Source organism: Berghia stephanieae, chromosome 1 (assembly GCF_034508935.2).
Source record: "Berghia stephanieae isolate SIO BIC M18660-M18661 chromosome 1, UCSD_Bste_1.3, whole genome shotgun sequence".
Classification (NCBI taxonomy): Eukaryota; Metazoa; Mollusca; class Gastropoda; order Nudibranchia; family Aeolidiidae; genus Berghia; species Berghia stephanieae.
The window spans coordinates 24325531-24341347 of record NC_088360.1 but is presented as its reverse complement, the minus strand read 5'-3'; the positions used below and the strand labels follow the sequence as shown (position 1 = coordinate 24341347).

The following is a 15817-nucleotide window of genomic DNA, read 5'->3' as shown; positions in this document are numbered from 1 at the left end:
TCCGTTAGGGACCGGAATAATTTACGCACAATATAGGTCTCCCAATTTTGTAGTTTGAGTTGTAGGCAATACACTTTCAGTATTGAAAATATGTTTACATAAAATCTAACAGTTGCAAAAATAATAATATAAGGCTAAATTATTATGAAAATCAGGCTCCGAATAATTCTCGTTTTGTTCACACCAGCGCAGTAATTTGCTCTGGTCTAAAAATAGATAGACTGTAACTTTTGATAAATTTTAGAAAATGTTACCTTTTGTTCCATAAAATATCCATATCTAGACATTATTTGATGCATGATCGAGTATTTATGAATATGTGTTTCTTTTGCCACCTAACAGCCAAATTTTAAAGGTTATTTTTTTCTATTATTTACATTGGAACGTGAGCTGTCAAGACAGGAACATGTGGTTTGCCACGTGCTTCTCGACCTTTGTTTACGTTTGGGGCACCTAACTTTACTGCTCAATACATTATGTTCGATATGTAGCCAAAGTGGCTATTTACCGAACAAAATTTCAGAATTTTTTTTTCTGAAAAACCTCTATTACTGCCATGTAGTTCAGAATCAGTCAGAAATTTTCTGTCTGAATTCATGGCCTGGAAATAACGTTATCACGTTTGTAGTGAAAATAACCTCTTCCGCAACCAAACAGCAAGTGGAGTGTTTCAGTGCACACAGAAAGTGCTTGTCATGCCTGGGCCTATATGCACCATATTATATTACAGTAGTATTTAATAATACGTTTTTGTTAAAATATTTTGTTTTATCAATTTGATCTATTTATATTCTTTTTATTTTCATTTTTTTTCTTATGAATTGAAATATTCTGAATTCAGAAAAATTCTGAAAGATTTACATCCCTGAGAGAGTTTTTACTGGCGTTGCGTTTAGTGCGTCTTGTCTTGTATGGAATGACAATTCCCAGTGCGTGTGCTTGATAAAAAGACAAAATCCAGCATATCGCATTGTGGATTACACACTCGGCACTCGACGTCATTACCTACGAATCCGGTACCTAAAATCACTACTATTACTATCACTCCTCACTTAACACCCTCTTACTCTTACCCATAGCAGAGAGAGGAAGGGTATTGTTCTCACTCCACCCGTAATTGTTTGTATCATTTTAATACGTAACAATTACTGCCAAGTCTGCCATCCCTGTGATACTGGTCATATTGCGATGGTACTGGCACCTCAGATTAAGTACCATAAAGTGAGCTAACGATGGAGTCATGGGTGGTGTGTGGGTGCGTAAGACCCTCTCAGTTCAGCATGCACACACACACACACACGCATGCGTAACACATTAACTGACACTTAGCGCTACAGAGAGAGCGATGGCATCTTTCTTTTCCATTCAACATAAACAATTCGCAAAAAAATAATTAAACAGACTGCAAGGTAAAGTCCAGTTTGTTCGAGATTTCCGTGTTGCCCCGGAAAGTGTTCGAGATTTCTGTGTTGCCCCGGAAAGTGTTCGAGATTTCTGTGTTGCCCCGGAAAGTGTTTGAGATTTCTGTGTTGCCCCGGAAAGTGTTCGAGATTTCCGTGTTGCCCCGGAAAGTGTTCGAGATTTCCGTGTAGCCCCAGAAAGTGTTTGAGATTTCCATGTTGCCCCGGAAAGTGTTTGAGATTTCCATGTTGCCAATACTAACAAAATAGAGGGATTAAAACGGGGGAAATGTACAGAGTTTGAGATTTCCGTGATTTCAAGATTTGCATGCTCAAGTGTAACACAGAGAGATGATTTATCGGAAAAAAATATCATCTCCCAAAAATAATTATACACTTGACTGTTTCCCTCTCAACCATGGTATTCCAAGACAAAGACAGAAAGCGAGTTGGAAAACAGATATGGGGGGATAGAAGACACAGTAAGTACCTCCCTGCCCACTATGGGAGGTCAGGAATCCCAGTGAGAGGAACAAAATTTGTCCAAAACCAATCCCATACATTTCAGAGTTTCCCTCTCAAGGACCCTGGCCAGTGTCAGGATGACCTCATTATAAGACAAGGTCAGAAAGCAAGATAGGAAAGGAAATTAGATAAAGGGGGATAATGTTTGTGTTTTTAAGGGTTTTTACAGCGCTTACAACACATTTAGGTTATATCAGCGCCAGTAAAAAGGAAGAAAATGGGATAGTAAAAAATTTTCAAATTACAAATGAAGCACCCAAGAGAAAGTATGACAAGGGGGAACTGGGAACACATAGGGATCAGATGTATAATCCAAGAGCACACCAATGAAATGTACTTAGTTTGAGATCACCTATAAGTCTCATCCAAGATCCAACAAAGAGGAATACACTCAAATGCTTACATTATACATTCAAAATATATATAATAATACATAAGATATAATTTACAAGGAAAATAATATCATCTCCCAAAACAATAACTATGCATCTGACTGGGCCAGGACAAAACCAAGTAATCTCATTACAAGACAAAGATAGAAAGCAATTGGAAAACAGACAGGAGGATAGAAGACACGGCAAGTACCTCCCTACCCACTATGGGAGGTCAGGAACCCCATCAAGAAGGGGGATAAAAGACACAGCAAAAGTGATATCTCCGCCTACCAAGGGAGGTCAAAAGACCCAACCCCAGAGATGATAACAGGATAAGAAGTGAACAATAAGATCAAGAATACATGAAGGGATATTTATTTCATATGACATAACCATTATAAACAATAGATACTGTCAATCAGAGTAACTTTGCCTCTGTGGAAAGAGCCATTTGGGTATTCTTCAATCCTGGTATAATTTTTAAAAAATTCTGTTTGAAGATTTGATTTCTTATCAACGGAAACGGCCACAAAACTAAACATTCTCTAATTGGTCCAAAACCAAAGAGGCTAAGTTACCCCAATTGGCGGTATGTTATAGAATTTATATATTATAAGTAAGCAAGCTACAACAGGATAGTGAATATATTTGGTTAAAGGCAGATTACGATTGTGATTGTTGATGGTAGCAGAAGCAAATTTGTTTTAAATCTCACCAGTGTTAAAAAGAAAATTAAATTTAAACTAGTTGTCGTATTCAATGAGTGAAAGATAATATTACATGTAACTCAGAGAAAAAGCATGATTGAGATTGATTTTTTTTTTAAAAAAGCAAAGTCATTGTTAAATGATTTCAAATTTGAGGCTGTGCTTAGAGAATGTTTTTGTAACATTCAACCAGAACAACACATCAATATTAATTTTTAATGAAAAGTTTTTGATAAAATTTAGATTTCATAAGCATTACCTGGATAAATAATGAGAAATAGTCGAAAAATTGAGGATAAGCCTCCATAATTACAGCAATAATTGCTTTTTAAAGTGTGAAAAATGTTTCACTTTGTCCACAATTATTTTAGACCCTTTGAGACTGAGATGCTATCTTTGCTATTCATTTGGTGCTGGACTGTGAGTTTTGGATTTTGTTTCCTCAATACTCTTCAACAGTCGTAACGTCACTTCCTTCCTAATGACGCACGGTAACTTAGTAACACTGGCTCTAAACTATCGGAACAATGGCGGACGCCGTATGAAATATTTCTCCGGCGAGCATAAAAGCATATCCAGAGGAAAAAAACCCCATAAATTTGATCATGTTTTGACTTTTACACATTCTGATCACTAGGCATATGAAAAGTTCTAGCTAGCATGAAGAATAAAAAGTAATGATTTTCTTTGTTTAGAACCAAGATGGCCGCCGTTGCCGGGCGGCGTGACATCAGACTTCTGAATCCAATTATCTCAAACTTATGAAATCTAAATTTCACAACTTTTCAAGAATAACTTATTACTGATGCGTTTGGTTTTTGTTTTGTTGAATGTTGCAAAAATACCTTTGGGTACAGTAGTATCATACAAATCCATGAGTTTCTTTCTTAATAATATTACCTTATCTGAAAACCTGTCTGATGTCTATCACCAAGGAATCGGTGTTGATTTTCATAATACACAGAACATTAGGGCAAAGCAAAAGTGTATTTACAGAATATACAAAAAAAATTCAATTGATATAAATTTTCTAAAGTGCCCATTGTGAAACTGTATAAGAGGCTGTGACAAAAGGTCATTTGGTGACATTCAACACAAAAGACAATAAAAGATAAACAAATATATTTGCCTGTCGAGTAGAGTTATATATGAGATCACATTATTTTTATACCATTATGTGTAGCATGTATGGTTTCTTCTCTTGCCAAAGTGCCCCTAGATCTGCAGTAATGCTGAATTCCCTCTTTATAAATATATCATTATTGTTCAGATATTTTGAAAGCTGTTGAAAAGTTTAACTTACATCAGATTCTCTGTTTTAAATATTGAAAAATAATCTTTAAAAAAGACAGCTTAGCTGCTACATCATAACAAAAATATCCTTTTGAGAGACAAAGTTGATTCTTTTACGCATTTAAAAAAAGCTATTTCTGCTTCAATTTGAGTGGTGGCAGGTCCTCAGTTTTTAAATTATTTTTTATCATTTAAATTTAACCCAGAATATCTGAAGAAAATAAAAACCTAACACGTTTTCAAAATAACTCAATATTGATTTCTCTTTGTCTTGGAATTGACCTTTTCGTACAGCCTCATATTATAATGTATACATCTGATAAGCCTCATCAAGTGAATAATGACAAATGATAAGAAATATCATTCAACAACAAGAGATGAAGTGAGTAGGAAAGTGCCAGAAGACAATAGAGAATAAACAATTTTCGCAGCGGTGATGGGGGTTCAAACTTTTTTTATCCTCTATTGTCTTCTGGCACTTTCATCTCTTGTTGTTATCAACACTTTTCTGAATTATTCAACAAGTATCACGTCAATAGTTATACAACAAATAAAACAAATCAATTTATCTGGCCATGAGAGATAAAACAGTCTCCAATGCTCGGGAAATGTATCGAGGTCCTGCTGCCACCTTTCTAAGCTCGTCCACTACAGTTGCTGAACTGAAAAATAAGAAGGGGAGTGGGGTGAGGATAAAGTCAATAGGTAATTTCTCCGTGCAGGATAATCCAACAAAATGTAAAAAAAGAAAAGAAAAAAAGGACATTATCTGCTTAATAAAAATTGCTCAATATCACAAGTAAGCAAATTACTAGAAAAGTCAATATGTCAGATTATTTTGATGAACTTGTTCTTTTCTTCAAAGTCCTTCAGAGCAAATAGGCCCCTGTAGCTGGAGAATATCTCAGTTTCTATTTTGTGAAATGGACAACAGCAATTGCTTGCTACCCTTGGAAATGATACTAGTATATAGTAAAGTACTTTCCATCGTATTGCTATCCAATCACTGCTGAGCTGAGTGGAGAGGGGGTGGGTGGGGTGGGGGTTCGAAAAAAAATATCGACTTCACCTCCCAATTCTGTCCCTTTGCATGTGAAGCAAGTCATGCTCTAGAACTGAATCATCAAGACCTTCTCTTTTCTCCCAAGTGAATAACAAATTTACTGTTCTGTTTTTTCCCCTACAGTCGTCACAATTAACATTTAATAATAATTATGGATAAGGGATTAAACAAACAAAAAATAGAAGAAAAAAAATGGGTAAACAACCTAAACTTTCTTTATGATATGTAATAAAAAAAAAGTTAAAAAAAAAAAAATCCTGATGAATAGTAATACATATTTTTACGCCCCCCCCCCCCCCCCCGCCCCCTTCCAAAATAAAAAAAATTTTTAAAAAAAGAATTACAGGACCTGAGGCCTAATACGTAATATTTTTTTTAAAGCTGTCAAATATTGCAACTTCTGAAAATGCCAAGTTTACCTTCAATCTAATTACTTAATTTGGAATAAAATTTAAAAAATATTTGCATTAAGTTGAATTTTTAAAATGATTAATTTAATTCATTTATTTTTAAAATTGGAAATAACATATCAAATCATTTGAATTGCACTGGGAAAAAAGACAATATGTTGGCTTTGGATAAATAAAGTAATAAATAAAAGAAACCCCCCCCCCCCAAACTTTCTATTATAAATCAGACTCCATCAATATTAAATGGTAAAAGTCTGAATCTGATACCAATGAAGGAACAAATAAATGATAAGATAAAGCAGGATCTTTGGAATGCACAACTTACGGTAGAGGACTTAGTAAGACATTGGCTTCCCAATCTAACGGCTGCTTGGTATAGGATCCAGGTTGGAGGGTGGTTATTACTTCTATGGACTGCTGACAATCCTGACTCAATACTTGAATGCATACCCTGGACGAATAAATCAATCAATACATGACTTATTAAACATTAAATTGTCAGTGTGGATGTATAATCAAAAAAGAAAATACCCAGCTTGATTTTCATGTAGCCCAATATCAACAAAATGTTCTTGAAGTGCAAAAGTAGCTACTGCCACCGATTTGCACCATGAAGAATTTCACCCACATCAGTGGTGGTGGTAGTAATGATAGTAATACATGGGTCTCATATCAGCATTTTCAAAAAGGAGGAACCTTTCACGGGATGCACAGAAATAAAGAGGAACAATATGCTCCTATTAATGACAACACTGGTAAAATATTAACATGCAAATCAATCGACACCATAAAAGAGGAAAGATTATTAAAGAACTAACATATGGATATGGCCCTCAAAGCCAGACAAAACAAAATTAATAGCAGAAATACGCTAAATAGCAGAAAATTGAGGCTCATGATATGAATATTGTCCAATGGTGTAGTGTCAAGACGATGAAGACATTGTCATTACTGTAGTGGTCGCATCGGTGATGATGATGATGATGGTTTGGTAGTTATGACGGTACTGATGGAGGGTGATGACGATGATATGGTGGGTGTTGATAATGATATGATCCTTGTAGTGGCATTTAAGATGATTATAGAGGATGTGGTGATAGTAATGAAAATAATGTTGTGCTTGTGAATGTAGTATGGTAATGATGATGAATTGAGATTGATAACAACAAGAATAAAGTGGTGTTTACCTAAGCCCATCTCCCTTTAAGTGATGCTTCCTGTGGACATCTCTCAATTCAGCACATAAATCTCTCGATACACCAGCCAGATCGGATACATGAGCAATGAGCTGAAAGTAGCATATATATATAAAGTTTTAAAAAAATAATATTTAAACCAATTTCCTCATAGAGAATAAAAGTGCATGAACTTTTATAAATCAAAACAAATACTTAACTGCTAGAGGCTCTCGTCTGTAAAAAGGATTGAATAAAAGTGAGTATATCAACTTTTTAAAAAAAAAACCCAATAAAAAAACAAAATCCAATTGATTAAAATTGAATCAATTGTTTTTTTTTACTTTTGGCCGAAAACGTTTCTGAGCTTGAAACATTCTGTGTTATGTATTTTTATCATTTTTTTTTAGGCTGTTATACTCATTTTTGTTCAATACTTCTTCGAGTCCACAGCTACTAGCAGCTTAGTAGGTATTTAGAACATGATAAGGACAACATTACTTTACACGTTAGAGACTTCCAAATGTAAATACAAGGAATAAGTGTGCAAATAGCCATTCTTGATGGAATACCATCCAGGTGTCTAATCAGTGGCTTGAACGAGGAGATCCATGAAAAATGTCTAAATTTGATGGATTTGAACAAAAAATTCTTTTTTAATCAATATTTAGTCTATAATTACATTTAACAAAAAGCTTGATAACTCAATCTGGGGAAAAGATCATATCCCAGAAAAGCATATATCTGACTTTTCTTTTAAGTAAAGGATCACAAACAGTTAATTTGACAATTTAACCCAAGGCATTATCATATTGCTTTGGGCATTCATCTTTCAGTTGCCTCAAGCAATAGATAATGCTTATATATGGATATTGTTAAATTTTCATATAGCAGCTTACCTTATTTAAATGGTTGAAGCTTTGGAATTTTTTCATCAACGATTCTTTATCTAAACTTGATAACATCAAGAGATGTGATATTCTAGCCCAATGAGTTGATTTGGCTAGAAAAAGAGAGAAAAAAACCATCTTTGATATATAGTTGAAACAAAAATTGAAAAAACTTGTTTTAATATAAGGAGTATCTACTCAGGGTCGCCAATTCAGGAGACAAAATTCACTGAACTTTTACGTGAACACAACTGATCTCCAGTAAAAAGAGATTACATCCTTACTTTTTCCACTCGCAAGGTGATTGGAAAATATATGATTTTTTTTAAAATACTGAAAATCAGCAACCTTTACTACATGTGGTAGAGCACTCTCTCTTCATATGCAAAGGGACAAAGATTGACCCCCTCCCCGGTCCACCCAGCAGTGAATTGGCAGCTAGGTCTGTTAGATCAGGCGGAAAGTATTTTGTGATAGACTAGCACTCTATCTAAAAGTAGTAAGCAATTGCTATTGTCCATAGAAACCAAGATAAACTCCGGTTCCATGGGCCTAATGGTTCTGAAGCGAATACTACTACATGTGTTCGGAGTCCCAAGCCAACAATAACACTTGACATAAAGAAAAGGATGAGTAATGACACCTGTAGGGCGATGTTATATTTTTTCCAACAGATACAGTACAGCACTGTTATCAGCTGGATACACGTTTAATTTGAGTCAAGAGACTTTTCCAGGAACTCTACTTTGCACAACAAACAGTAGGACTCGAGGCAAGTCTGAAAGCAAATGTCACACCACATGACCATAAAGAGACTGGACCTCATTTAAATATTAAACTACCTTCATCTTTTGCCCCTTCGACTCCCCTGGCCACCATTCATCTATATTTCATATTACACACGACTATCATTACCACAGCTACTACTACTACTTCTACAACTACTACCACTGACTAGTAGTAGTGCTACTACTACCATTAATATCTATAATAGTTATACTACCCTGCTGTTTCTAAAACTTTATTCCAATTCCATTTTATCAATACCATATTCTAATATTGTCCAGTTTATTCTATTTTACACTCTGTACTGCAAGCCACATCAGCTTCAAGAGTATGATAGATGCAATAAATTTAAACTATCAAGATCTGATCAGTCTGCTATGAGAACTCTGTCTCAAATGTTTAAGTTTCAAGTTATAAAAAATTAAAAATAAACCTCATTGACTTACATGACAGTCTGGATCTAAAAGCTATGTCTGATATCAGTTGATGATGAGCTGCCTTCGTATCTGACAAGCTGACGGTGAGAATCATGGTGTTGGATAAAAAACCAAAGATCCATTTAGTTTTAGTTTGTTTTAGCAGTGTCCACTCTGACAAGCTGTAAATTAAAAGAAGCAGTTTCATTAAACAATCTAAAATTTTCATAACTGACTTTATAAAAATAAAATCATAACGTTAATCATATATGAAAAATAAGTTATGAATAACTATTGGGGGTATATAAATCACAATCCAATGTAAAAAGGAAAATAGGAAAACTGTAAAAGTAGAAGAGATAATTTGAGTAAATATGAAAAAAATTCATAATTCTTATTTCACCTTTTTCTAAATAATCTAAATAACTTATGAATCATTATTGGGGGTGTATAAATTGTAATCCCTTGTAAAGACAAAAGAAAAAGAAAGGAAAATGCAAAGAACAAAAATTCCCTCAATTGGAGTAAATCTGGATTACATCTTTGCATCTGCATCGAAATGCTCAATATATACGTAAATAATTTTTTTAAAAAATCAATTTCTAACTGTAATATCTTAATTTTTCTGAAAAAAAATACATTCAACATTTATCCAATAACAGATGGCACGTACTGGATGCTAACTTCTCACAACCAAATTGAGATAAAAAACCATAACATACGAGGACATAAAACTAATCTGATCCAGAAATAGAAGTTCCTCTTCTTCATCATCCCTCATCTGATGCAGCCGATTCTTGGATACTTTATTTAATTCATCAATCTCTTTGTCCAATCTGTCGCAATGTGACCTCATCTGGCATGTCTCACTGCAAATATTCAAATAGTAATAAATTTTGATTAACTTCCAAATTAATAAAGCTATTAATAATCATGCTTGCTTTCCAGCATTATCAAGAAATCTTTTTTATTCTTATTATAAAAGTAAGGAACATGGTTCCGAACCTCTGATGATGCAAACCAAGAATTGTCAAGATAAGAGTGGTAAAAATATGTTAAAAGTACAAAAAAATCTTCTTAAAGTTAAAGTTTGAGAGAAACAGAATAAAAAGTTAAATATTGAGAATTCATTCTCATTTCTGATGTAGAAAAAAACATACAATTCAAAAGAAGTCAGAAAAAGGTTTTTTTTAAAATATAAAAAAAATGATTTTTTAGCCTGGTGTTGGCAGCTCCCTATTCATGACGGAAAAATAATGGATTGTGACTAAATTTGTAATAAATGAAGGAATAGACTTAATCGATTTCTATCATAACCCTGAATTTACCTTTCAAATTCAACTGTTTTCTTTTGCAAGTGATGGATTTCTGAGGAAAGAGAATTGAATATCAAAGTATGAGCCATTGTAAACTAAGGTATTATGCAAACCTCTACCATCTTTATTTTCCAACCAAACTGGCAAAATTCGAACTAATTGATGAAAACTATTTTCAAAACTATAAAAATGTGATATTGAATCAAAACATATACTTCCACAATAACATAGAATAGGTGCAGATAAAAGGGGCAATAAATGCATGTATAGCAAATGACAATAGGTTTTCAAAAAAATAAAAATGCTTCAGTTAGCATAGCCTTGACAGTATTATTGCTGTGCAAAATACAGACGACTTTGAACATTGAGACAACCATAATTCTAAAACCTACAATTCCTACCGAAATGAATCAAAATCAAAATCAAACGTCAATAATGGTATAATAGACTGCAACTTACCTGACCTGGTGTTAGAAATGATATTCAAATCTTCCATACCTGTCAGAAAAAAAATATATTGAAACTTTACCAAAAGTCATAAAAACAAAGTATATTTTTCAAATTATTAAAAAAAGTAAAAATCTACTTATCTCGTGCAATGCTGTTATTTTTAAGATTTTAAAAATGACTATTACATCCATCCCCTTTTCCAAAACATGTATGTTACCGAAAAAGTGAAAAGAATGCAAAATGAAATTAAAAGTTTGATTTATTTATACAGTGGCTACCAAGAGACAGCCATGGGTGGGAGCAAAAAATCTCATTTTCTGAAAAAGTCTGCCAACTGTCCAGTTTTTATTATAGTACGCAACATATCCTACATATACATTGAATTTACTAATCTTAACATCCTGTCTGCATAATCGTCCTGATCATCTTTCTTTTGTTGGTATCAAACAGCATGAATGTAAATGCCCATTCTGCATAAGTACCCATTTTGATTCATGAAACAGAATGGTAATGTTTTCCATCCTCCTTGTTGCACTGAGTGCTTGAACTTTTGATCCACTTTAACCTGCTTGTCCATTTTAAAAAGATTTTTTTCTTTCTTTTCAAAGTTCGTCACTGATGGGGGTGTTGTCAAATCTTCGTGTTCATTTCTTACTTTTTCCAAAATTTCAGTGTAAGAAAAACCAAAGAGCCATATGCTTACCTCTTTAACTAAAACGACTTTTTTTTTTAAAGGTAAGGAATGAGAAGAAACAACAAACTAAAAAACAAAACAAACCCAAAATATTCTCCACACATTATGCTTGGTCACTTGTATAATGATAAGAACATGTGCACAACCGATACAAAGGTCAGATTTAGAGGGAGGTATAATCATGTAATAATAATAATAATAATAATAATAATAATAATAATAATAAAAATAATAATAATAATAATAATAATAATAACAACATATGACCTTTTGGAGTGCAATAGAGTATTTTGCTTGTGCAAATTATCACTAAACACCAATTTTCTTGCTTTCTGATAGTTAAGTAACCCAATAGAAACCACTGTATTATCAGAGATAAAAACCTCCAGCGCCTTTGTAGTAGTATGTCATGATGATATCTTATTGCAAAAGTACTATTACAAATTTATAACAAGCGATTGAGGAAAATAGAATTGAAAATTTACTAGATAAGGTGGTCATACTCACATTTATCTATTTCTGCAGAGACATTGGCTATTCTGTCTATGTCTGACAAGATTGTGTTTAGATCTTTCTTGTGTTGACAATGTCCTTTCTAATAAAAGATTGGGAGGGAGGAAGTTAGAATTTTTAATGTGCGTTAAATAATACAAAAGGCATATCTTGTTCCCCAATCCACTTCTTCACTCATGAAGCTAAAAAAGAGTAGGTGAACCAATTTAGAAAAAAATAAAAATAAATGTAAAAATGAATGGAAATTAAAAAAAAAATCTTATATAAGATAGGATGAAATAAGATGACGATAATTAAGGCATTGTGGAAATACATTGGGCATCACATTGCTCAGATGTACCAACTTGAAATTGTTAAATTCGTAATTCTTGGAGCACAAAAATAATAACTTCATAAATCAAAAAGTTGCCCTCAGCATTATTATTGGACAATTCGCAGTCCTTTAAAATGTGCTCTAGACTTAAACTCTCCTTTGCAACAACTCTTATAGAACTGTATATTGAGAGCGTCCAACTCCAACTTTGAAAGTACAAGAAAAGTAATATTGGAAAAAAAATCACAGTGAACTAACTGGTCATGTGTCTTTGGATCACATAACTATTTCCACCAAATAACAGAATTTGGTTAGTCTCTGTTGGTCACAAGGGGAGGGAAGGGGTTGGGCTTTCATTTAAGCTTAAAAAAAAAAGAATTTTACCGCACATAACTATTGACTACATGATTAGAGTCGGACACCCTTGATACATATTATGTTTATTGAGGAGATCAACCATGCAGAGATACCAACCCCATCTGATTAGAATGTGTACAATGGGACCTCAAAATGGGGGAGATTTCATAAAAATGGGTACAATCCTGAAATCGACGGAAACTAACCATTGTGAAAGTAAGAGGAAAGTATACTTTCATAAAGTCACACCGCACAAGCTCAATTGCAGCAACAATGATGTTCCCAAGACGATAATCCAATCCTTTCAGAATTCTACCTCCCAGCATGAAGATCATAATTGGGCAAAAAATATATGAATATCCACTTGGTCACCAAAGTTTCTCAATAGGCTAGTAATAATATGAATAACAGAGTAACACAACATCCATACACTGAAAATGGGTACAATCTTGGGGGAAATGCATACAAGCGTACTATCGCTGAAAATGCGTACAATTCCGCAATTTTTGCAGTAGGTTGGCAGCTCTGAACCATGAATCATTACATTGTAGGTAGCCTTATAAGATCGTAACTAACAATGTAAGCAAGTTTTCAGATTTTCTGTCAAAAGATTCAAGGGAGGCGTTAGTGATACAGGAAGAAAATAAAATGGTGCTTTGCCAATTTCAAAGACAAAAAAAAAAACAAAAGTTAATAATCTCAATGGCAATCCAATGCACATAGAGTAGATTCAGGTCAAACCGGACGCTACCCGACTCGATGTCTAATTTCCTTTTGTTTTTGTTTTTTCCCCGGTGCATATTTCTAGTAACTAAGCAGACGTCTCGTGTGACGTTTTTCTCGCCGTTTCAATGAGTGCAATCTAGGTGAAGTCAAAGAATCATGTTCACATCGAGATATTTCTCACAAAACGTAAGTATCCAGTTCTTTGTTATGGGTTGCAAGGTGTGCAAGGAAGTTGATATTTAAGCTATTTATACGTCTTTATTAAGGAGTTTCGGCTCAACCACTGCACTACATGCTATTTTGGGATCGTTTGATTGTGGTTAGATCGTCTGACGATGTTCGATTTTCATTTTAGCTCCAGTGGGGGGGGTGGCCGATTTGACCAAAGAAAATTTAAACGATTCAGGTGAAACCGGCCGAGTTGATTAAATAATAAAAACATAAATAAAATAAATTCCCTTTATTCATCCCTAAGGGGAAATTTTTCTTTAGGGTCTATTCCAAGGGAAGACTGGAATAATAATATAATATAATAATAATAATAAATAATAATATAATAATAATATAATATAAAAAATAATAATAATATATCTTATGTCCAAATTAAGGCATACCAGCATAACCAGGCATCAGCGGTGCAGCGCGCAATTGAGCTAAGGCTAGGTGACTTGCTCAAGGCCACACAACGTGGTGGGTAGTCGAACTCGGTACCTTTCGGGTACGAAGCAAAGACCGTACCGCTGAGCCACGCAGTCCCATAATGTTATAAATATTAAGTTGTTCACGTTTGTTTGTACATTGTGCAAGTAACATGTTGCATTATGATTATGTACCCTATTAATTGTTTGGAATAAATTATTTTTGCCTTTCTCTGTTGAAAATGAACATAAACGGGTTTATTTATCTATCTTGATGTCTAGATCTAGTCTAGCTACTTATGAAAATATATGGCAGCCGTCTTGGGGGAAGGGAACATTCTGCCAATTTATGGAAAGAGTCCTTCAAAGTCCTTGGAATGCTGGAATCAAACCCTAAATTGACCAATGACCCGGCAGATATTTTACCAACTGAGCCTATGGATCTGCTGTAACTGTTTATGAATTGAAAACTATTAAAAAAAACAAAAGGAAACAGTGTTTTTCAACATCCGTGAAGGGGTCCGGTTTGCCCAAGTTGGGTGGCCGGTTCGACCTTAATGTTCCATAAGTGTCCGGTAGTACCAAAATGTCACGAATAACATTATGCGTGGAGAACATGGATAAGACTGCTTAGGGTGCAAAATCGGCTGGTTCACCTGAAACCGGCCACATGAGCGTTACATTTTACGACATCACTATACAGCATTGGTCTTATTTCTGGCCAGCAGTCTTCCATTCTCTGAGACGACCACAGATAAGGCTTGTGTGGCCGGTAAGCCTGAATCTACTCTAGTATAACTTGTAATAAATAATAACGTGAAGTTGAATGTAAGCTTCAATTTAATTACAAAAACAGATCAAATGAACGTTTCGGGTTTCCCCTTTATTTATTTCTTCAAGCTTTGAGCAGCAACATTTACACTACATAGTATAACTTGGCAAACAACAGTAGCACTACCAGGGCGAGGCAAGAGGAATAAAAATGGAATGGAAAATAATGTAAAAAGAAATATTCATGAGAATCATTGTGGTTGATGTTAATTCATCAGAGCTAGTTTATGAGACTAACCTGTTGCTCCAAAGTCAACTCTACAAGGTAGTCTGCCTTATGTCTGTTGTGTTTACTTCGTGTGGAGTCCTTGCAACGCTTTGTCACCTCCTTGACTTTTGACTTGGGAACAGAGACCTATGAAGAGAAAATTGAATATTTAATGGTACTTATTTACACATGATTAGACCTACTTTCTAAAACAATAATAAAAAAACACCTTTTTAAAATGTAAGTTTTTATTGAGCATTTTAAAGGATAAAGGTCCTGTTTTTATCCAAAATATTATTTCAAAAGAAAAAGGGCCCAATTTTTTTATTATAGACCCTTCAAGAAAAAGAGAGGGTTAAAAAAACGAAACAAAAGAAAGAAAAGAATGATGATGATAACAACATCATTAAAGTTGACTATCAGAGATCAATGCTCATTATTGATGGATGATTGAAAATCAGGACCATTTGATTATTTTAAAACATTTCATCAGTGTTGATGGTGACAAAAAGTGAAAAAAAAAAAGACGGTTATTTTCAATGATAGCACTGCGGCTGACGCCTGGGTTATTCCAGTCTCATCTTGGAATAGACCCTAGAGACAAATTTCCCCTTATTTAACCTCCGCCCCCCCCCCCCCCCCCATCCCTCCCCATGAATGCAATGGCCCCCAATTCCATGGATCCGAGGAAAAACCATCAGCACTGTTTCATAACTTCCCAACCCTGTGGGA

At 34.3% G+C, this 15817-nt stretch overlaps 1 protein-coding gene across 1 annotated transcript in view; it reads right to left on the bottom strand.

The window, feature by feature from the left end:
- Nucleotides 1-2658: 2658 nt before the first annotated feature.
- The window catches only part of LOC144970763 (uncharacterized), a 39209-nt gene continuing 26050 nt past the window's right edge, over nt 2659-15817 (bottom strand). Inside the window, exons 13-22 of the mRNA XM_078910761.1 lie at nt 15116-15232; nt 12007-12094; nt 10815-10853; nt 10368-10407; nt 9762-9908; nt 9070-9221; nt 7847-7950; nt 6960-7060; nt 6098-6223; nt 2659-4961 (exon numbers count right to left, since the gene is read on the bottom strand). Coding sequence (XP_078766887.1) covers nt 4865-4961; nt 6098-6223; nt 6960-7060; nt 7847-7950; nt 9070-9221; nt 9762-9908; nt 10368-10407; nt 10815-10853; nt 12007-12094; nt 15116-15232 — 1011 coding nt within the window. The 3' untranslated portion in view covers nt 2659-4864. The remainder of the gene's footprint in view (nt 4962-6097; nt 6224-6959; nt 7061-7846; nt 7951-9069; nt 9222-9761; nt 9909-10367; nt 10408-10814; nt 10854-12006; nt 12095-15115; nt 15233-15817) is intronic.